The 24601-nt window shown below is 40.6% G+C and overlaps 1 protein-coding gene across 3 annotated transcripts in view; it reads right to left on the bottom strand.

The window, feature by feature from the left end:
- The window catches only part of KIF27 (kinesin family member 27), a 92903-nt gene extending 82695 nt beyond the window's left edge, over window positions 1-10208 (bottom strand). For 2 of the 3 annotated variants that reach the window (XM_040450291.1, XM_040450293.1), the window contains exons 1-2: window positions 10092-10201; window positions 3873-4241 (exon numbers count right to left, since the gene is read on the bottom strand). In XM_040450291.1, the coding sequence (XP_040306225.1) occupies window positions 3873-4170 (298 nt within the window). In that variant the 5' untranslated portion in view covers window positions 4171-4241; window positions 10092-10201. Of the gene's footprint in view, window positions 1-3872; window positions 4242-10091 lie in introns of all 3 variants that reach the window. The other variant, XM_040450292.1, reaches the window with a different exon arrangement.
- Window positions 10209-24601: the final 14393 nt, after the last annotated feature.

Genomic DNA, 24601 nt, shown 5'->3' with positions numbered 1-24601 from the left:
AATTGTTTTTAATGTTTATTTAGTTTTGAGACAGAGATAGAGACAGAGTGTGAGTGGGGGAGGAGCAGAGCGAGAGGGAGACACAGAATCCAAAGCAGGGTCCAGGCTCTGAGCTATCAGCACAGAGCCTGCCACGGGGCTCAGACCCACAAGCCATGAGATCATGACCTGAGCCGAAGTCTGACGCTCAACCAACTGAGCCACCCAGGCACCCCAGCAACTGACTCTTGATTTCAGCTCAGGTCATAATCTCACAGTTCATGAGTCTGAGCCCCATGTTGGGCTCTGTGCTGACAGCGTGAAGCCTGCTTGGGATTCTCTGTTTCCCTCTCTCTTCCCCTCCCCTGTTCGCACTCTTTCTATCTCTCTCAAAAATAAATAAATAAACACTAAAAAAAAAAAAAAAAAAAAAAAAAGATGTTCAACATCTCTCATCATCAGGGAAGTGCAAATCAAAACTACAATGAGATACCGCCTCATACCTGTCAGAATGGCTAAAATTGACAACACAAGAAACAAGTGTTGGTAAGGATGTAGAGAAAAAGGAACCTTCTTGCACCATTGATGGGAATACAAACTGGTGCAGCCACAGTGGAAAAAGAGTATGGAGTTTTCTCAAAACTTTAAAAATAGAACTGCCTAATGATCCAGTAATTGCACTTCTGGGTATTTACCTCCAAAATACAAAAACAGTAATTCAAAGGGATACCCCTTTGTTTAAACCCCTATGTTTATAGCAGTGTTATTTACAATAGCCAAACTATGGAAGCAGCCCAAGTACCCATCAATAGATGAATGGATGAAGAAGATACCACAGATATATATAATGGAATATTATTCAGCCATAAAAAATAATAAAATCTTGCCATTTGCAAGGACATGGATAGAGCTAGAGTGTGTACTGCTGAGCAAAATAAGTCAGTCGGAGAAAGACAAATACCATACAATTTCACTCATATGTGGAATTTAAGTAACAAAACAAATGAGCAAAGGAAAAAAGAAAGAGAGACAAACCAAGAAACAGACTGTTAACTATAGAGAATAAACTGACGGTTACCAGACAGGAGGTGTGTAGGGTGATGGGGGAAAGAGGGGATGGGGATTAAAGAGTACACTTAACATGGTGGGAAAAAAAATGATTCTTTTAAAAATAAAAAGATGGGCGCCTGGGTGGCTCAGTCGGTTGAGCGTCCAACTTCGTCTCAGGTCATGATCTCACAGTTCGTTGAGTTCAAGCCCACGTCAGGCTCTGTGATGACAGCTTGGAGCCTGGAGCCTGCTTCCAATTCTGTGTCTCCTCCTCTCTCTGCCCCTCCCCTGCTCATGCTCTGTCTCTCTGTCTCTCAATAATAAATAAACATTAAACATTTTTAAAAATATATATTAAAAAAAATAAAAAGAATAAGAAAATCGAGAGGATAAAATAAAAAACTGTTTCTAAGGGTGTTATCAAGTATAAAGTACTTTAGAGCAGCTATAATATTTTTTTTTAATTTTTTTTTTTCAACGTTTATTTATTTTTGGGACAGAGAGAGACAGAGCATGAATGGGGGAGGGGCAGAGAGAGAGGGAGGCACAGAATCGGAAACAGGCTCCAGGCTCTGAGCCATCAGCCCAGAGCCTGACGCGGGGCTCGAACTCACGGACCGCGAGATCGTGACCTGGCTGAAGTCGGACGCTCAACCGACTGCGCCACCCAGGCGCCCTATAATATTTTTTTTAAGTTTATTTATTTATTTTGAGAGACAGAGAGAGCGGGGGGGGGAGGGGCAGAGAGAGAGGGAGAGAGGGAGAATCCCGATCAGGCTCCGCACTGTCAGTGTGGAGCCTGATGCAGGGTTTGAACTCATAAACAGTGAGATTGTGACCTGAACCGAAATTAAGAGTCTGTCACTTAACTGACTGAGCCACCCAGATGCCCCAAGAATAGATAAACTTAATAACTTTTTCCCTTAAAGAATTAAAATTGTATGTATGGCTTCTTAATAAAAAACAATATAGCTATATTTAAGTCACCAAGCTCTAAACAGGACTCCTATTAGTAAAAAGAACATACTGAGTCTTAAAGATCACAAAACATTTGCCAATTAAAAAAGGGGCTACAGCCCTAAAAAAAAAAAAACCCACAACTTATAACAGAAAATTTGAATTTTTTGAGACCCTAAAATAACCTAGTATCTTCAACCTCTTAATCCTATGTCATACTGATTCTAAAAATGGTGGTGTGGGGGGGTACTGGGCACTAACGGCCTCTCCATTTAATCTTTGCAATCAGGGCTTCCTCAACTCAGCCAGACTCCAACTCTACCCCTCACCAGTCCCTACATGTAATAAGAGATGTTTCTGAGAGTCACATATTCTATATTTGAGAAGCAGGAAAGTAGAAAATACATTAAGAGTCATTACACGTATACAGAACGTAGCAATAATTTTAGACAATAATACATATATATGTACAACATTCAAAAGTTTGCATTTAGTAAAAAAAAAAATCAATACAGTAAACAAGGCCTCAAAAGAGGACTTGGCGGGACGCCCGGGCTCAGTCGGTTGAGCATCCGACTTCGGCTCAGGTCATGATCTCACAGTTCGTGAGTTCAAGCCCCGTGTCGGGCTCTGTGCTGACAGCTCAGAGCCTGGAGCCTGCTTCAGATTCTGTGTCTCCCTCTCTCTCTGCCTCATCCCCCTGGTGTACTCTGTCTCTCTCTCAAAAATAAATAAACATTAAAAAAAGTTAAAAAAAAAAAAAAAAAAGAGGACTTGGCATTCAATCCCAGCTGTCACTAGCCCTCTAGCTGAGCAAGCCCTTCAGTGATTGCTCCATGGCTGGAGCTCCTCACTTATAAATAAAGAGAGATGATTTTCAAGGTTCCTTCCAGCTCTACAAGAAATCCTAACAATTTCGCCTTTTCCAAACTAGAATTACAAGCAGGAGAAACTATATTCTAAAATATTCAGTATTTAAAACAAAAATCTGTATTTATATGTGAGGTGATGGATGTGTTAACTACATTGGAGGAATCCTTTGACAACGCTTACATTCATCAAATCATCATGATGCACACTTTAAATATCGTACAATTTTATTTGTCAATTGTACCTCTATAAAGCTGAAAAAATAAAATAAAAATTGGCTAAAAAATAGGGGGAAAAAAGACACTTTAAACCACATAACAAATTCTACCTACTGCCTCTAAGTCTTGGTTGTAAGACTCTGATATTTACAAGTGGACTATGTTAAAAGACCAAAATCTGGTCATGTTAACTCATTTCTTTCTACTTGAAGTTCTGTTCAAAATGACAAAGGTTTGTCAGAGGCAGGGAGTGGGGGAAATGGGTGAAGGTGGTCAAGATGTAAAAACTCTGAGTTATAACTAAGTTCTGAGGATGTAATAATATACAATATTGGTGACTGCAGTTAACAACACTGTATTGTGTATTTGAAAGCTGCTAAAATATTAGCTCTTAAAAGTTCTTATCCAAGAAAAAGAAATTTAGAACTATATGATGTGATCGATGTGAACTAAACTTACTGTGGTAATCATTTTGCAATATATACATGTATAGAAATCATTATATTGTACACCTTGGACTAATATAATGGTATATGTCAATTATATCTCAATAAGACTGGAAAAAAATGGAAAGGGCTGAACACTGAACATTATCTTAAACTTGTTTCCTCAAGCAAATACAATAAAAAACTGTTGACTAAAACACCAATATTTAAAAATAAATCTTTCAAAGATGATGATCTTATGAACTCATCTGACTATCCTTTATTTCATTCAATTAATATGCTGAGCACCTACTATATTTTAGCTTGATTCTAGTGTCTCAAATAAAAGTCAAAGGTAGGACGAGAATCTTACCAACATGGCCTCCTCCAATGGTGTAGGTCTTCCCGGATCCAGTTTGTCCATAGGCAAAAACGGTTGCATTATAGCCCTCAATGAGCGACAACACTAGTGGCTTTATACATGCATTATAAACTTCATCTTGAGTGGAATTCTTGCCAAAAACAAAATCAAAAGTAAAGACTCTATCTTTCCCAATGATAATTTGCTGGGTGTTTGGAATAACTCTCACACAAGCTTGATGATTATGAAGAACTTCTTTGCATAGCAGAGGTCGGATTCTTACAGCAACTTTTACTGGTATTTCTTCCATAGCAACTTAGATTTTACTTAATATTCAGTATCTAGTGTGAGAAATATCCATTTTATGTAATTTCTGGACTCCTGTGTAACAAAATAAAAACAAAATTTAGTTATTGACTTCTCTACCCTAATAAATTAACCATCTTCTCAAGCAAAGTCCATTAAAGCAGGTTTTCCTCCAATATAAGTCGGTTACAAAGAGTAAATCTGTCTTATAAAAATACACCTATAATTTACAGATGAAATGTCTGGATTTATTGCAAAACAATCTAAGGAGTAGAGGCCATGAGTTGGTAAATGATGCAGCAAAGTGATAAGTGCATGGGATTCTATTGTGCCATTCTTTCTGTAGTAAAAATAGGTTTCCCAGTCCATTAATCTAAATACTGAATAACTGGAGAGTTAGAAAATTAAGACAAGGAAATAACCAAATAATTGTACACCCGTGTTGAAAGAAAACCCTTTACTAGATTTTATAGCTATGTGCTGGAAAGTAACATCTTTTTGCCACAAATATCAGAAATAAATCCATGAAAATAGTTTCAAGGATTTCTATGATATAACTTGAAACCAAGTTATTGATTATTCAAAAATAATCAAAACTAACTGAAACACTGCTTTTCTACTTCTAAAATATGGTATACTTATTTCTGAAGACTTCTGGTAGAATTAATACATTAAAAAATAAATTGCCCACTATACTTATAAGGAACCTGAAAAATTTTTAAAAATTCCACTTACAGTAGCATCAAAAAGAATATAATACTTGGGTGCCTGGGTGGCTCAGTCAGTTAAGCAACAGACTCTTGATTTCAGCTCAGGTCACGATCTCATGATTCATGAGACTGAGCCCCACGTCAGGCTCTGCGCTGACAACACAGAGCCTGCTTGGGATTCTCTCTCTCCCTCTCTCTGCCCCTCCTCCACTCACATTCTCTCTCAAAATAAACTTAAGGGGTGCTTGGGTGGCTCAGTCGGTTGAGCATCCGACTTCAGCTCAGGTTGTGATCTCGTGGTCTGTGAGTTCAAGCCCTGCATCGAGCTCTGTGCTGACAGCTCAGAGCCTCGAGCCTGCTTTGGATTCTGTGTCTCCTTCTCTCTCTGCCCCTCCCCCATCATGCTCTGTCTCTCTCTCTTGTCAAAAATAAATAAGCATTAAAAAAATAAATAAATAAACTTAAAAAAATACATAGGAATAAGTTTAATAAAAGACATGTAAAACTTATACTCTGAAGATTATAAAAGATTGTTGAAAGTAAAGAAGATCTAAATAAATGGAAAAACATCTCATGTTCATGGACTGAAAGACAGTATTGTTACGATGGCAATATTCTCCAAACTGATCTACAGATTCTATGCAACACCTACCAAAATCTTAGCTGAACTGCAGAAATTGACAAGCTTATCCTAGAATCCATATGGAAATTCAAAGGACAAAGAATAGCTAAAACAATATTGAAAAAGAACAAATTTGGAGGACACATTTTCCCAATTCTAAAACCAAGCAACAGTAATTAAGACAGTGTGGTACTGGTATAAAACAAACTAAAAGATCAATGGAGAAGAACTGAGAATCCAGAAATAAACCCTCATATTTTGGGCAAATGATTTTTGACAAGAGTGCCGAGACAATTCAATGGGGGGAAAGAATAGACTTTTCAATAAATGGTCATAGGACAACTGGATGTCCACATGCATAAGAATGCAGTTTGATTCCTACTCACATCATATACAAAATTCAATTCAAAATCATTCATAGACCTAAATGTAAGAGCTGAAACTTATAAAACTCTTAGAAGAAAACACAAGAGTGACTCTTAGTAACGTTGGATTTGGCAATGGTTTCTCAGGTGTAACACCAAAGCAAAAGCAATAAGCTTTATAAGGAAAAACAGATAAAATGGATTTAATCAAATTTAAAAACTTTGTTCCTCAAATATATAAAAGTGGTTAATAAGCACAGGCAAAGATGCTCAGCATCATTAGCCAGTAGGGAAATGCAATCAAAACTACAATAAGATTACTACTCTAACCCCACTAACACAGCTATAATCAAAAAGACATCATATAGCAGACACATGAAAAGATGCCCAACATCACTCATCATCACACAAATGCAAATCAAAACCACAATGAGGTATCACTTCACACCTGTCAGATGGCTAGAATCAAAAAGACAAGAAATAACAAATGTTAGCAAGGATGTGGAGGAAAAGGAACCCTCAAGCACTCCTGGTGGGAATGCAAACTTGTGCGGCCACTCTGGAAAACAGTATGGAGGTTCCTCAAAAAATTAAAAATGGAATTACTATATGGTCCAGTAACTCCACTACTGGGTATTTACCCAAAGAATATGGAAGTACTAATTCAAAAAGACATATGTACCTGTTTCTTGCAGCATTTTTTACAATAACCAAGATATGGAACTATGGAAGCCACCCAGCGTTAATCAATAAATGAATGGATAAAAAAGACATGGTATATATGGGGTACCTGCATGGCTTAGTCGGTTAAGCATCTGACTCTTGATTTCAGCTCAGGTCATGATCTCATGATTCATCGGATCAAGTCCCAAGTTGGGCTCTGAACTAACAGTGCAGAACCTACTTAGGATTCTCTCTCTCCTTCTCCCCAGGTCACACACACACCCTTTCTCTAAAAATCAATAACTTAAAAAAAAAAGATGTGGGGGATATAAATATACATAGTAAAACCTTGGTTTGTGAGCACAATTTGTTCCAGAAACAGGCTTGTAATCCAAAGTACCTGTATATCAGAACCACTGGCTCAGCTGTGATCATGTGATGTTCGGCATCATGTACTACTTGTATTGCAAGACATCACTCATTTATCAAGTTAAAGTTTACGAGAAATGTTTGCTCCTCCTGCACAACACTCACAGACCAAGTTACTCACAATCCAAGATTTCAGTGGGGGGGGGGGGTAATGGAATATTACTCAGCCTTAAAAATGAATGAAATCTTGACATCTGCAACAACATGGATGGACCGAGAGGGTATTATGCTAAATGAAATAAGTCAGATAGAGAAAGACAGATACCATATGATTTCTTTTTATTTCTTTTTTTTTTAAGTTTATTTATTTCTTTTAAGTAATCTCTACATCCAATGTCAGGCTTGAACTCACAACCCTGAGACCAAGAGTCTCATGCTCCACTGACTGAGCCAGCCAGGTGGCCCCATATGATTTCACTTATATGTGGAATCTAAAAAACAAAACAAACAAACAAAAAGCAAAATCAGATCCATAAATACAGAGGACAAACTGACAGTAGTAGAGGGTGGCAGGATGGGGGATGGACAAAATGGGTGAAGGGGAGTAGGAGATAACAGGTTTCCAATTATGAAATGAATGAGTCTTGGGGAGAAAAAGTACAGCACAGGGTCAATGGTCTTGTAATAGCACTGCATGGTGACAGATGATAGTTATATTTGTGGCAAGCATAGCATAACATATAGACTTTCTGTTCACCTGAAACTGAAGTCACATTGTGTGTCAACTACACTTCAATTTAAAAAAAGGCTTCAATTAAAAAAAAAAAAGCAACTCCTGATTTCGGCTCAGGTCATGATCTCATGGTCGTGAGATCCAGTGCCATGTTGGGCTCTACACTAGGTGTGGAGCCTGCTTGAGGTTCTCTCACTCTGCCTCTCCCCCACTTGCTCGCATTTTCTCTCTCTCTCTCAAAAAAAAAAAAAAAGGATACTAATATATTTAAAATTTTTTAAGACAGTTCAAAATAAGTATTAGGATGTATAGAATATGGAACCTTCACATACTCCCAATGGAATTGTAAAATGATGCAGCCACTTCGGAAGAGTCTGGCAGTTCCTCAAAAACACAGAGTTATTATGTGACCCAGCAACTCCACTCTTTGGTATATACCCAAGAGAAATAAAAATATATGTTTTTATGAAAACTTGTACATGAATGTTCAGTCTTGGTAGGATAAAGCTTACACCATATAAAAGCTAAAAAGAAAATGTAACAGTCTATGATAATTTTCAAGTGCAGATAATGAAAAATAATCAGTTTGGGGTGTGGCTGGGCTCTTTCGAGAAGGAGAGTCTTGAACACTATCATTAAGTAACCTAGTAGACTATTAACAGACTAAAATAACATTTTCGGCACTACTTGCTATGGAGATGATAATGAAGACATATTTAATATTCACTAGCCTTTAAAAAACTCTGCAGCAGTACTGCAGATTATAATTTCGTGAGTGGGAAAGTCTGAAAAGGATCATAGTAACAAATACATTAGTCTACTAAAAGCTCAGAGAGTAAAAAAATACCAGCTCCCTTGGGCTGTAAAATCCCAAAACAGAGTCAACATGCTATGTGTAATGGCCAAAACAAAGAGATGCACCCAACCTTGTCACTTTTAATCATTCTAGTTAAAACCGGCTGTGAAAAAATACTCATATGTATGATAAATCCTTTCTTGTATCCTATAGGACTCCACAGTCACTTGGTACTGGAAACTTTTCCAAAGAAACTACAAAGATGCTGAATGAGTTGGTTCTCTCAAATGTCTCTGAACATCTATATTTGAAGTTTTTTATCATACAGATTAGCTTTTCAAAGTTTGTTTATGGCATCACATTAAAACAAAAGTCATAGTCATGCTAAGTCAAACCTAACTACTTCTAACAAAACTGCTAAAAAAAAAAGGTGCAGAGTGTAATTGGGATATTTTCACTTTCTTGGTTTTTGCAATAGGAAACAATTTTGCTACAAGGGCAAATGAAATTCTATTCTATTCCAATAAATAAAGGCCCTTAAACATATGGCTTGTAAAAGAGTAATATTCAAGAATTTAAGCATTTAAGCATTTAAAAGATCCATAGCATTTATACTTTAGATTCTGGTCAACTGCAGTAACCAGAAGCATGTGTATTGTCTCGCCAAGAAATGTAAAGAAAGGTGAAATCTGATTGGTAATATTTAGGCATACTCAATGGAGTTTTGAAATTGAGTAAAGGCAAGAGAATCTTTGATCAATGATGCCATGTCACTGATCAAAAAGAAGTGTCTTCTAATACTGTTTCTATCCTGTGCCCACAGCTTTTCAGAAGTAGTGGGGTTGTCTAAAAATTGTGGTCTGTTAACTATATTTTTGTAAGAAATTTCCCAGCAAATTAACAATGAATCACAAAAGGATCTTAGAAAAGGTCCCAAATGCATAAATGACTAGATAAAGAATATAGAAAGTGAAGTGGAAAAACAAAAATTTGACAACTTGGAGGGGGCGAAGTGTTATTTAAAAAGTGTTTTGGTGTGCCTGCCTGGCTTAGCCTCGGAATCTGCTACTCTTGATCTCCGGATAGTGAGTTCGAGCCTTATCTTGGGTGTAGAGACTAAAACAAAAAAAAAGTGTTTCAAACAAAGAATCTGGATACCCTCTCTTTCTCAATCAAACCTGCCTCTGAGGGAGAGGGCTTTCAGACTTCTACAGCGTTGCACCAAAGTTTCAACATCCGCAACGGAAAAAGGAGACCAGCGACAAAACGAAACCCCCAGCGGGGATGGGCCTTCCCATCCGGTTTAGCTCCCGAAGTTGGAAGCACCGGCACAAAAAACACACAGGATCAGCCTCGGTGGGGTCCCGTCCGGCGTTCGCTCACGTCCCTAATCCCCGGGCCTGTCTACCTAGGGGGACCCAACTTCCCCATGCCGTTCTCCAGGGGTCCCAGCAACGACCTCAGCCCCCTCCGACGCCCTCCCTCGGCTTTGCCGGCCCCCCAACCGCCCCCGTCCCCGAGCCGTCCCGCGGCGGCCCCTGACGCCCGACCCCTAGGCGGCGCCCCCTCCCCGAAACGGCTAGAGCGCGGGCGCTGCGGCACTAGGGCGGGAGGGCGCCGCACTGCACCCGGCCGCATCAGCCCCGCCAGGCCGGCACGCCACTTACAGACCGGCTCGAGAAAGCCCTGATCTCCGGCGGCGAGCACAGTACAGGACTCCCCAGCTTCGCTCCGCCGGGCCGCCGCCGCCGCCGCCCGCGCCTTTTGTTGTCGCGGGTTCTCCCGGCAACGGTGAAACCAGCAGCCAACGCGCCCCCTCCCGGCCGGCCGTTGCGCGACGCCCCCGACGAGCCCCGCCCCACCGAGAGGAGCGCTGCGCTGGCCGCCTAGAGACCACCTGCAGGTGTGGCTACAAAGCCAGCTCGCAGGGGACTGCTTTCAGCGTGCCGGACCGAAGTCACTCCCCACCAGTTTGTAAACTGAACGTAAGAAAGATTCACGTTGCGTTTCCATATTTTAGCTGCTAATTCAGTTTATTTTTATTGAAGTAAAGTTCGTATAACATACATCGAGCCGCTTTAAGGTGTACATGAAGGCATTCTCAATGCTGTGCAACCATCACCTCTGGTTCCAAAACATTTTCATCACCACAAAAGGAGATCCCCGTGTCAGTTTGCAGCCTCTCCAGTTCCCCTCTCCTGCAGTCCCTGGCAACCACTAATCTACTTTCTCTGTCTTTATGAATCTACAGATTGGGGGCACTTTGTATTCAGGGTATCATACAATTTGTGGCCTTTTGTGTCTGGCTTCTTTTGCTAAACAATGTCTTCCGGGTCCACCCATGTTGTAGCATGTATCAGTAATTTTCTTCCTTTTGATGCTGAATAATATTCAATTGTGTGGACTTACCACCTTTTATTTATCCACTCATCTCTTGATGGACACGCTGGTTGTTTCCACTTTTTGGCTAATATAAATAATGCTGTTAGAAACATTCATGTACAAGTATTTGTGCATGTATCTGTTTAACATCTGTTTTCAGTTCTTTTGGTATAGATCTGGGATCTGGGTCATATGGTTATTCTATGTTTAACTTTTCTAATTTACTTAAAAAAATTTTAATGTTTATTTATTTTTGAGAGAAAGAGTGTGAACAGGGGAGGGACAGAGAGATTGGGAGACACAACCAGAAGCAGACTTCAGGCTTGATCTTTTTTCTTTTTTTTTCAACGTTTATTTATTTTTTGGGGGACAGAGAGAGACAGAGCATGAACGGGGGAGGGGCAGAGAGAGAGGGAGACACAGAATCGGAAACAGGCTCCAGGCTCTGAGCCATCAGCCCAGAGCCTGACGCGGGGCTCGAACTCACAGACTGCGAGATCGTGACCTGGCTGAAGTCAGACGCTTAACCGACTGCGCCACCCAGGCGTCCCCTTCAGGCTCTGATCTATCAGCACAGAGTCCCATGCTGGGCTTGAACTCAAGAACTATGAGATCATGACCTGAGATGAAGTCGCTCACTTAACTGACTGAGCCACCCAGGAACCCCTCCTATTTACTTTTAAATGCCTCAATGCCTCCCATTTTTAATAGCACAATCTAAGTGTTTTCTCCCAAGAGATTTTTCTTTTCTTTTTTAAAGTAATCTCTACACCAAACATGAGGCTTGAACTCATGACCTTGACATCAAGAGTCGCATGATCTACTGACTAAGCCAGGCAGGCACCCCTCACAATCTAAGCATTTTTTTTTAATTAAAAAAAAATTCTTGTTTTACATCTGTTTATTTTTGAGAGACAGAGACAGACAAAGCACAAGTGGGGGAGGGGGCAGAGAGAGAAGGAGACACAGAATCCGAAGCAGGCTCCAGGTTCTGAGCTGTCAGCACAGAGCCCAACGCAGGGCTCAAACCCACAAACCATGAGATCATGACCTGAGCTGAAGTCGGACGCTCAACTGACTGAGCCACCCAGGTGCCCCACAATCTAAGCATTTTCAAAAAGCATCCCTTCTCTCATGGAACTTAGAAGTGAAGGTGGAAAAAAAAGTGCTTAGTTATTAAATTGAATTACAAGTATCCCCTGCTTTTCAAAAGTTCACATTATACCTCTTGGCTGAAAGATCTACAATAGTTACCTCTTTTCATTAACTGAAGAAATCTGAAGAGGATTTTAGCTTTTATGATAAAAGGCGAAAGCCACAATAGGTTTGTTTTGCAGCCAATCTTTACAGTATAGAGGCAGCAGGCACCCGGGAAACAAGAGTGGCCCCACCAGCTGCCTTCAAGGGAACTATACTGAGCACCTCAGCATCAAGCCCCCATAGCTTTGAACTTGTCTGTGAACATCTATGCTTTATCTCGATTTATTTTGTGCATCTGTTAGCAAGATGTGCCCTAAGGTATCAGAAAAGAATTAAGAGAAGGTATTTTGGGGTGCCTGGGTGGCTCAGTCAGTTAAGCGTCCAACTTTGGCTCAGGTCATTATCTCACAGTCTGTGAGTTCGAGCCCCGCGTCGGGCTCTGTGCTGACAGCTCAGAGCCTGGAGCCTATTTCTTATTCTGTGTCTCCCTCTCTCTCTGACCCTCCCTCATTCATGCTCTGTCTCTCTCTGTCTCAAAAATAAATAAACGTTAAAAAAAGTAAAATAAAAAATAAAAATAAGAATAAATAAAAATAAAAGAGAAGGTATTTGGGGGTCTTGGAATGCTCAAAATTTTTTCCATAAAAATTAAGGGTAATTGCTTGTTTGCTTTACACCATTTTGGCTTACAAAAGTTTTTGCAGGACCATGCTACTTCCGGGTAGCAGGGAAACCTGTATTTTGAATTTTTAAAACCCAAAGATGTGAATTCACTAATTATTTTGAATCTTTAGAACTCCTTTTTTTAAGGAGTTCCCCAAACTGTAAAGTGGACACCAGTCATTGTCATCTCCTCCCACACCATCCAGGATGACAGCAGAACAAAGCTAACTCCATTCCAACTCCAACCCTATCTCCTTTCAAAGTCTTTATAAGTGGGACTTGGGAGTGCCAAGGAGAGAGTCATGGGGTCTCGGCCTTGTGGCGTGGGGAATAGAGGGTTCACACATGAAAGGCTTTCCTACTAAGTCAAAGGAGGCTCTAAGAGTGACCCAGAGAGCTGCACCAAGAGGAAACTGGCCTTCTGGTGTCCTTCCCGCGACTAGGGGTAGAGGCTGGTTAATGGGCCTCTGTGCCTCTCTAGACTGAAGCAGAGCAGCTGAATGCGGCACGTGGTTGGCACTGGAATGGAGCAGCCTGCACTTTCACACTTGGCAGGGTGAGAACCTATGATTTCTCCATGTCTCCAGTCTTGCCCTCACAAATCCATCCTCCACACCTTCTCTAGTGATCTATGTAGGACACAGATGTGCCTTTCCTGTAGCCTTTCTGTGATGCAGCCGAGCACAGAAGCCCAAGAGCACCTGGCTCGGGGAGGCCCAAACCGACCAGGTTCGGCCACTGGGCACTGACAAAGCCCAAAGGCAGAGAGACTAGTGGTGGTGAAACAGGAAAGGAATTTATTTCAGTGAGGCCAACACTGGGAAGACAACGGACTAGCATCTCAAAGACTGTCTCCAAAGTGCTGAAGATATTTCCACGTTTAAATAAGGGAAATGTGGGTCAAAAGTTTGGTGGGTATGTGCAAGTAGGCAGTGAAGGTCAAGTTAATCATTGTCTTGGGGTCAGTCACGTGGGTTTTGCTTGCTCAGGGCAGTCCTTATTGCTTGGGGGGAGGGGGTTGGTTTCGATTCCCATCAAGGGAAGCTTTGCTCACAGGATCCTTTGCCTGAGTTAAGAGATAAGCTGGAAAGGGGCACGTGGGTGGCTCAGTTGGTTAAGCGTCCAACTCTTGGTTTCAGCTCAGGTCATGATCTCACAGTTCTTGGGTTCTCGCCCCACATCAGGCTCTGCGATGACAGCATGGAGCCTACTTGGGATTCTCTCTCTCCCCCTCTCTCTCTGCCCCTCCCCTGCTCACACTCTTTCTGTCTCTCTCAAAATAAATAAATAAACTTTAAAACACAGGGCAGGGGGGAGATAAGCTGGAAAGAAGAACTTAATTTGAAAGTTTGAGGTCAAAATGGAGGTAGTTGAAGTCCTCTTTCAATGCCATGGAGAATATTACCTTTTAACAGCTGGAATGGAGAGACACAATTTTGCTGAGAAGATGCTTTGCTAGTCCACAGCTGGATTTGAGTTGGTTGGTACCCAGGCTTCAGGAAAGAGGATAATGTTGCTCATATGAGACCAAGAGAAGAATTATTTGAGTGCTCTTGAGAAAGAATGAGGAAGATGGAGGAAGGGGAAGGTGTTGAGAAGAGGCTCAGAGAAGAAGGAGAGGATAGCTGCTGAGGGAATTCCAGAGAGAACAGAAATGGCCAACAGGGATCTTTAGGTTGTATGCTGAGAGGTGTGCAGCATGGACCCTTCCCCTCTCTCTCCTGCAAAATCTTTAATAAAGTCTGTGTTGCTAACTGAGGCATTGTGACAGAGGGTTGTTTTGTAGGGACTTAAAAGATATGCTAGTCCCAGGGCACCTGTAATAAAAATAAGCATATAAATAAATAAATAAATAAATAAATAAATAAATAAATAAAGGATATGCCAGTCCTCAAGTCCAGTCTAGTGCTGGACAAAACCAGAGACTGACTATGTGGACCTAGAAGGCAGATTACAAGAAAGCTGAAGTCTGGCTTGCATTTCAGTGACATTTTACTTCACTAATAAATCAAGCAATGCAAATTAAAACAACAAACCATTCTCACCTGTAAAGTTGGCAGCAACTTTTCATAATGTAAATGCAAGTATTTAGGGGGACAGTCATTTTTATACATAATCTCATCTCTTGTCATCTTCCTAAGAAAATAAAGAATCATGTGCAAGAATGTTTATTATACTATTTGTAATATCAAAAACTTGGAAATTACATATATGTTCAATGAAAGGGATTGATGAATTAATAGTGCATTTAAAAAAGAATATTATGTACTCATTGAAACTCATATTTACAAAAAATTGGTATAGGAGAATGGTTACAGATTAAGGATACAAAATAATATCAACTTTTCTCACCTGAAGAATTGGGATAAAACTTGCCCCTACTTCATAAAGTTGTTGTGCAGTTTGAAAGTAGGAATAAAGCACATAGAACTCAAAAATTGTTAGGTAGCTAGAGGGGTACCTGGCTGGCTCCGTCAGTGGAACATGTGACTCTTGATCTCAGGGTTGTGAATTTGAGCCCCAGGTTGGGGGTAGAGATTCTTTAAAAATAAAATCACTTAAGGGGCGCCTGGGTGGCGCAGTCGGTTAAGCGTCCGACTTCAGCCAGGTCACGATCTCGCGGTCGGTGAGTTCGAGCCCCGCGTCGGACTCTGGGCTGATGGCTCAGAGCTTGGAGCCTGTTTCCAATTCTGTGTCTCCCTCTCTCTCTGCCCCTCCCCCGTTCATGCTCTGTCTCTCTCTGTCCCAAAAATAAATAAGCGTTGAAAAAATAAATAAATAAATAAATAAATAAATAAATAAATATAAAAATAAAATCACTTAAAAAATTGTTAGGTAGCTAGAATGATAATTTTCTCAATTTTGTTCAGGGGAGAAATACACATATAAAAACACAAGATAGTAAAAATATTCAACAAAATTCACTGAAGTGGTAACTGTCAGCAACACTGGGTTAATGGTCATTTTTTAAATGATATTCGAAATACATCACTGATCTGGGTATTTTTAATTTTTTTAATGTTTATTCATTTTTTGAGAGAGAGAGAGAGTTTGAGTGGGGGAGGGCTCCAGACTCTGAAACAGAGCTCCAAAACAGGCTCCAGGCTCTGAGCTGTCAGCACAGAGCCTGACATGGGGGCTCAAACCCACAAACCATGAAATCATGACTTGAGCTGAAGTCAGATGCTTAACTGTCTGAGCTACCCAGGTGCCCCTAAAGGTTATTTTTATAGTTGAATCAATTAGAGTCTTCGTTCCAAGGAACAGAAACCAACTTGGGTTTACTTAAGAAAAAAAAAAAAAAACTGTTGAAAAGTTTATCATTAGCGTGCTTTATGTTATGAGTAACAGAAACCCCAAGTCAGATTATTTTGAATTAGAAAATATATTTCATATAACTTCATATAGTTCATGTATATAGAAGTGAAATGTAAAAAACAATTGTCTTAGAACCAATGAAATAGGACAAACTCCCACATATTCATGGGCTTACTTGAGGGGTTCTCTATTCTGTTGCATTGATCAATTTTCCAGAATCAGCAGAGACCATGTATTATTTTTTGTCCACACTATTGAGCACAGTCAGTGTTTAACAGAGAGTAAATATTGGGATGCCTGGGTGGCTCAGTTGGTTGAGCTTCTGACTCTTGATTTCGACTCAGGTCATGATCTTGTGGTTTGTGAGATAAAGCCTCACACTGGGCTCTGTGCTGACAGCAAGGAGCCTGCTTGGAATTCACCGTCTTCCCCTCTGTCTGCCCCTCCCCAGATCTCTTTCTCTCAAAATAAATAAATAAATTTTTAAAAATTATAAATAGGCTCAGATCTCTGGAGAAGGATCTCCTCTGAGTCTGCTGGTGTAAAATAAAACTCAGATCCACCAAGAAAAAAAAATTGTAAATAAATAAATAGATAAACATTTTAAAAAGATAGTAAATATAAAGCTCATTGCAGAGATTCAATAAGTGTTTACAGAAGTTAAAAAATTAAAAACAGGGGTGCCTGGGTGGCTCAGTTGGTTAAGCATCTGACTTCAGCTCAGGTTATGATCTCACGGTTCATGGGTTCGAGCCCCACATGGGCTCTGTGCTGACAGCTCAGAGCCCGGAGCCTGCTTCGGATTCTGTGTCTCCCTCTCTGTCTGCCCCTCCCCTGTTAACGCTCTGTCTCTCTCTGTCTCTCAAAAATAAATAAATGTAAGAAAATTAAAAAAAAATTAAAAACAGAAAACAAGTAATTTGCTCAAGGTTACATGGTTGATAAGTGACAGAGGCATGACCGAAGCCTGGGTGTGTCAGATGACAAAGTCAACACTGCCTCCCCAAAGATTGAACTCAGGTGTCGCTCTCTACATAATGTATCCCTCTCCCTTGCTTACTCTCTAACAGTATATTTGATCAAATCAGGTCCACATGTAGCATTCAGTTGATATGTCCCTTAATTATCTTGTATTCAATAACAGTTATCTTCTACATTCTTCAAAATTGTGGTAAAATACACATTACATGAAATTTTCCATCTTAACCATTTTTAAATGTACGATTCAGTAGTATTAAGTGCATTCACCATTGTTATGCAGCCAGTCCCCAGAACTCTCTTTATCTTGCAAAACTGAACCTCTGTACCCGTTAAAGAACAACTCCAGTACTCAAGATTCATTCATGTTGTAGCAGGTGTCAGAACTTCCTTCCTTTTAAAGGCTGAGTAATATTCCATTATACAGATATACCACATTTTGTCTCTTTACCTGTCTCTCACATAGGTTGTTTTCCAACTTTTGACTATTGCAAGTAATGCTGCTATGCACAAGCATGTACTACACATTACCTCCTCAAGATCCTGCTTTCAGGGGCGCCTGGGTGGCGCAGTCGGTTAAGCGTCCGACTTCAGCCAGGTCACGATCTCACGGTCCGTGAGTTCGAGCCCCGCGTCGGGCTCTGGGCTGATGGCTCGGAGCCTGGAGCCTGTTTCCGATTCTCTGTCTCCCTCTCTCTCTGCCCCTCCCCTGTTCATGCTCTGTCTCTCTCTGTCCCAAAAATAAATTAAAAACGTTGAAAAAACATTAAAAAAAAAAAAAAGATTCTGCTTTCAGGAGCACCTGGGTGGCTCAATTGGTTAAGCGTCTAAGTCTTGATTTCGGCTCTGGTTATGATCTCACCGTTTATAGGATCGAGTCCTGCTTCAGGCTCTGTGCTGACAGCGTGGTGCCTGCTTGGGACTCTCTCTCTCTCTCTCTCTCTCTCTCTCTCCCCCCCCCCTCTTTCCACCCCTTCCCCAGTCACACGCATATGTGTGTGCATGTGCTCTGTCTCTCTTTCTCTCTCTCTCTCAAAATAAATAAAAGAACTTAAAAAAAAAAAAAAAAGGATCCTGCTTTCAACTTTTTTGGGTATATACCTAAAAGTGGAATTGCTGGATTATATAGTAATCCTATTTTTATTTTTTTGTGGGACTGCCATACTGTTTCCACAGTGACTGTACTGATTTACATTCCCACCAACAGCACACAAGGCTTTCCTTTTCTCCACATTTTTGCCAACCCCCATAGTTTTGAAAAAAATATACATTTAAAAAAATTAAATAGCTTTTTAAAAAAACCTTTCATCTATTGAAGAAACAGCACCATTTGTCCTTCAGAACACTCACATTCTTAGATCTGGCAATCGCATCTTTGTGTTGTCATTTAATTTTAACTTGTTCCTGTATTTCCTACATTTCCTGAAAACTAGCAGTTAGATCTAGATTCCTGATTAGATTCATAGTTCAGTGTTTCTGGCAAGAGTAATTCATACACACAGGTCTGTATACTTCCTGTTGTAACACACCAGGAAGCACATAATGTCTGCATATTCCACTTTGAGCAATGTTAACATTACTAGTGAGTTCACATGCCTCCAGCCTAATCCATCCATTTAAAAAGTTCCCCATCAACATTTTACCTCATGGCTTGAACAGACATTGATGATCATTTTCCAGATCTAATATTTCACTGGGGATTCCAAAATGGTAATATTATAATTCTAATTTTCCTTTTCACATTTAGTAGCTGAAATTATTTTATAAAGAAGGGTTTCCCAGTGTGGAGATTCCTCAAAATATTAAAATAGAATTACCCTACAACCCAGCAATTGCACTACGAGGAATTTATCCAAAGGATGCAGGAGTGCTGATTTGAAGGGGCACATGCACCCCAATGTTTATAGTAGCGCTATCAACAAATTATGGAAAATTATGGAAAAAGCCCAAATGTCCATCAACTGATGAATGGATTGAGAAGATGTGGCATATATATATACATATACATATATATATATATATATATATGTATATGTATATATATATACCACATATATGTGTATATATATATATATATATATACCACATATATAAGAAGATGTAGTATACACACACACACACACACACACACACACACACACACACACAGTGGAATATTACTCAGTGATGAAAAATGAAATCTTGCCATTTGCAACAACGTGGATGGAACTGGAGGGTATTATGGTAAGTGAAATAAGTCAGTCAGAGAAAGACAGATATCACATGATTTCACTCATATGTGGAATTTGAGAAACTTAACAGATGATCATAGGGAAAGGGAAGGAAAAAGATAGAAACAGAGAGGGAGGCAAACTATAAGACACTCTTAAAGACAGAGAACAAACTGAGGGTTGATGGGGTGGGGAAAATGGGTGATGGGCACTAAGGAAGGCACTTGTTTTACGTAAGCCATGAATCATTGAATTCTGCTCCTGAAGTCAAGACTACACTGTATGTTATCTAACTTGAGAATAAAAAAAAGGAAGAAAGGGCTCCTGGGTAGCTCAGTTGGTTGGGCGTCCAATTTTGGCCTAGATCATGATCTCACATTTCTGAGTTTGAGCCCTGCATCTGGCTCTGTGCTGATGGCTCAGAGCCTGGAGCCTGTTTCAGATTCTATGTCTCCCTCTCTCTCTCTCTCCCTCTCCCCCACTCACACTCTGTCTCTCTCGAAAATAAATAAACATTAAGAAAAATTAAAAAAAAAAAAAAAGAAGAGCTTTCCCTCTATGGGGTTAATCTGAAAACAGTACAGCAGTCAGTACAGGAATGACAGGATTCGTGCTTGATTTTTTTCCCTTCCATTTATTGATTTTGAGAATAACGAATTGGTCCCTAGCAAGCTCTAAAGTCAACCAATAGGGTTTCTTCTTTTGGAGTATGGGGGAAGGGTGATTATGAATTCATAGATTTTTATATTTTTTTACTTACTGTCCAAAGACCATTTTCACTCTTCGGAGTATTTCTAGACTTCTTATTAAACACCATTAGGAAACCATTATTGTTTCTTTTCATTTTAACTCAGCCTTCATCAAAGTTATTGTGCCTTAATAATGGAATTCCATTCCTGCAACCAAAGAACACTAATTAATTCACCTACCAAATAATCCTCAGTCTATCCTGAGAATGTTAAAATAGGAATAGTGAAAGAAGGGAGTTAGTAGGTTTTTCCCACCTTCAGATAGGAAATTGAATTAGTTGTTTTCTTAGACCAATTCAGAATGTAGCCCTACCCCTTTCCCAGCTTTTCTTCGGCAGAGTTCCCTACTTGAAATGATCCTCATCTGCTGAAGAGTTCTGAACTTCCAAAGGTGCAGAACACAAAGTTTGGGGGCTGCCTACCATTCCTCTTCTTCCTACCTTCTCTATTTCCTCAAGAATTGCCCCTGTTCTACCTGCTAGGCCAGCCAATCACTTGGCCTTTGCCCCAGGCCACAGCGGGGACACAGTGGTAGGGGACTTGGGACTCAAGCCAGGCTCAGCAGCCAAGTCCCAGGCTTTGGCTTGTGCTACTGGCAAAGATTTGCACTCTGTGACCTGGAATCACTAGCTGTTAGAGTGAGCTCTTCCAACAGTGCAAGAAGAAAAACAAGGTGTGGTCTTTGTGCATTTTAATCTCTGGACCATAACTAGGTATGGGGAAAGCCAGCCCTTTCCCTGGACTTACCTTTTTTTTTTTTTTTAAGTATTTATTTATTTTTGAGAGAGACAGAGCACAAACAGGACAGGGGCAGAGAGAGAGGGAGACACAGAATCTGAAGCAGGCTCCAGGCTCTGAGCTGTCAGCACAGGGTCTGACGGGGGGCTCGAACCCACAAACCATGAGATCATGACATGAGCTGAAATTGGATGCTTAACCGACTGAGCCACCTAGGTGCCCCTCTTTTTTTTTTTTTTTTTTTTTTTTTTTAATATCATTATACATTTCGTTTTTCACTAAGCTAGTTTCAGCCTGGTTTCTTTCAGTTGAAACTAAACCCAGTGGGATAAATCAAAACAGAAAGGGGTGGGGGGTGCCTGAGCGGCTCAGTTGCTTAAGCAACCAACTTTAGCTCAAGTCATGACCTCACGGTTTGTGAATTCGAGTCCCACATCGGGTTCTCTGCTGTCGGCCTGGAGCCCACTTCAGATCCTTTGTCCCTCCCTCTCTCCATCCCTTCCCTCCTCTCTCTCTCTTACTCTCAAAATAAAGACGTTTTTAAAAAGCAGAAATGAAAAGGAAAAGAAGGAATGTAGTTTATGGGAAAAAGAGAAACTTGGATGAATGCCGTAATAATATATTTCTCCAAACTTCTAATGACTTTAGTCAGTGAATTTTATACCAGAAAGAAATCCTGCAAATGATTTAGTCCCACCATAAATTTATTAATTTTTAATCTCATATTCAATATTCTTGGGGCGCGTGGGTGGCTCAGTCTATTAAGCCTCCAACTTGGGCTCAGGTCATGATCTCATGGCTTGTGAGTTTGAGCCCCGTGTTGGGCTCTGTGCTGACACCTCAGAGCCTGGACCTTGCTTCGGATTCTGTTTCTCCCTCCCTCTCTGCCCCTCCCCTGCTCATGCTCTCTCTCTCTTTCTCTCTCAAAAATAAATAAAACATTAAAAAAATTATATTCAATATTCTTGAGTTAGATAGGAGCTATTTTGCCATATTACTTATTCATACCTGTATTAGGGTTCTCCAGAGAAACAGAAACAATAGAATATATAGAGAAATGGAGATAGATATATAATCTATATCTGTCTATCTACCTGTCCATCCCTCTAGAGAGAGAAAAAGTGAGGCTTATTCTAAGGAATTGGCTCGTGTGATTGTGGGAGCTGGCAAGCCCCAAACCTGATGGGCAAGCTAGCAAACTGGATATTCAGATAAGAATTGATGTTATGGTCTTCAGTCTAAAATCTGCATGAGCAAGTGGGGAAGTGAGGCAGGGTTTCTACGTTTCAGTCTTGAGGCAGAGTGGTTTCTGCTTCTGAAAACCTCCGTTTTTGCTCTTAAGGCCTTCAAATGATTGGATGAGGCCCACCCATTTAATAGAGTGTAGCTGCTTTACTCCTCTATTGATTATAAATGTTAGTCATATCTGAAAAATATCTAGACTGGTGTTTGACCAAACAACTGGCCACTGTAACCTAGCCAACCTGACACATAAAATGAACTACCACAGTCTCATCCTTCCTCATCCTATAAATGATTTGAGACATGCATATATTTTATAAAATGATTTAAAAAGGAAATTGGGGGATGCCTGGGTGGCTCAGTTGGTTAAGTGTCCAGCTCTTGTTGCTGGGTTAGGTCATGGTCTTGTGGTTTGTGGGATCAAGCACCGCATTGGGCTCTGTGCTGGCAGTGTGGAGCCTGCTTGAGATTCTCTCTCTCCCTCTCTCTCTGCCCCTCCCCTGCTCATGCTCTCTCTCTCTCAAAAATAAATAAATAAACATTAAAAAAATAAAAGAAAATGAATAAAAAGGAAATTGGAACCAGAACTAAAAAATCAGAGTCAGATTATCCCATTTCATATGTAAATTAAATAGACATAGAGATTTTAACTGATTTGTTCAAAAGCTGATGACAGAACCGAGGCAGTGAGCATATAATGAGTCCCCTGAGGGCAACCTGGGCCCTTGGATCTTAACTCCAGACATTTTATACTGTGGAGAATTCACAGTTCTGGACTTCCTTACTTGGAGGGTCATTACCTCCCATGGTTTGAGAGCAAATAAAATAAATGAGCAAATAAAAATGTTGTCTAGGCCGTGACAGCCTAATTTATTTCCAACCAATTACCCAGGCACAAGAAAGAATTGATGGTGACAACATTCAACCTGAGGTCTGTACTTTAAGAAAACACTGACATTAAGTTTCTCCAAACTTTTCTTTTTAACTTTTTTTTTTTTTTAACATTTATTTATTTTTGAGAGACAGAGATAGAGCATGAGCGGAGAAGGGGCAGAGAGTGAGATACAGAATCTGAACGAAGCAGGCTCCAGGGTCTGAGCTGTCAGCACAGAGCCCGACACAGGGCACGAACGAACCCACAAGCCGTGAGGTCATGACCTGAGCCCAAGTTGGACACCCTACCAACTGAGCCACCCAGGCACCCTGAAACAGGGTGCTGTCGAAAAAGACCACCAGCCGAATAGAAGCGAGGCAAGATTTTATTCACGGCTGGGCCAAATCTGATCTCCTGACCTTAAGGAGGAAAGTGCAGAGAATGGCCCTGAACAAAGGTAGTAAGTAGTGAGCTTATATGGATTTTAGCAAGTCAATACGTAAACAATTACAATTTACAACATTTCATGGTAGCCAATTATATTGTGACACACAGACGTTAGTTTGGGCGGGAACCTATCAATTTAAAGGTCTTTGTCCTAAGAGGGTTTAAAATGATCATAGTTTAGACACCTAAGATGCCTCGGGGCAGCGAGTACGTGACTTTTTACATGTTGGTCTTGCCTAGACCAGATCTTGGTAGAAGGGGTGGGGGAGCGTTTTGCATCCTAAGTTATCTATTTAGCAAGCAGGCGAGGTTACAGAAGTGAGATAGGGCAGTTAGTAATTTCCGATAACCCTAGTAGGGGACTATATAAGCCTTTTATCTCAATTATTTATGAAAGGTGAGTTTAAGCCAAACTTATATACAATAAGCTTTCCGATATAAGTTGACCTATTACACGCCCCTCTCCAGCCTTTTGTTTTTTGAAATCCCCCACCCTTTTATGTTTTGGGAAACAGTTTATCCAAAAGGACCACCCTTCTCTAAGTGACTTAAATAAGATTAACTATTGAGTCTCATGTCTCCCTTGTTCACCTGTGACAGGGTCCAACACATATCTTTTCCCTTTTGCCTAAACCTGCTAACAAGGCCAGACACAGCCTCTCCAATTCCTCATTCTTTGTATTGTTAATGATTACCTAAGATTAGAACTGTCTGTCCCCCTGAAACTAGCTAGACACAGAGATAATCACTGGGAAATCCTGTCCAGTGAACTGAGACTTGTGGTTGCAAAACAACCCCACCTGTAAATCCCCCCACCTATAACTTGTCTACTCCTCCCTATAAAAGGCTAGGCCACCATCACCCTGCCAAGGGACTCTAGTCTTTGGATCTGGGGTGCCCTTCATATTGCAAATACGGAACAAGATCCATTCCCTTACTTGTTCAGGTTTTATCTTTGATAGTGGCATCGAAAACCAAAGTTTAAAAAAATTTCTTTAATGTTTATTTTTGAAAGAGAGAGAGAGAGAGAGAGACAGAGTGCGAACAGGGGAGGGGCAGAGAGAGGGAGGGAGACACAGAATCCAAAGGGGGCTCTGTGCTTACAGCAGACAGATAGCCCTATGCAGGGCTCGAACTCACGAACGGTGAGATCATGACCTGAGCCCGTCGGACGCTTAACCGACTAAGCCATCCAGGTGCTCCTAAAACCAAAAAAAAAAAAAAAAAGTGATCTAAGAGATCTGGGAGAGATGGATCACAGACTCACAAGGAAAAAGAAGGTGCAGTTGCCTCAGGGCTGATTCCTAAATAGCATACTGTGGCTCATAAAACCTGTACCTCCTCAACCAGGTTATTAAACTATTACCCATTCAGCT

The sequence above is a fragment of the Herpailurus yagouaroundi genome, unplaced genomic scaffold (genome assembly GCF_014898765.1).
Source record: "Herpailurus yagouaroundi ecotype Mexico unplaced genomic scaffold, PumYag 201, whole genome shotgun sequence".
NCBI lineage: Eukaryota > Metazoa > Chordata > Mammalia > Carnivora > Felidae > Herpailurus > Herpailurus yagouaroundi.
This window is presented reverse-complemented; position numbering and strand designations above follow the sequence as displayed.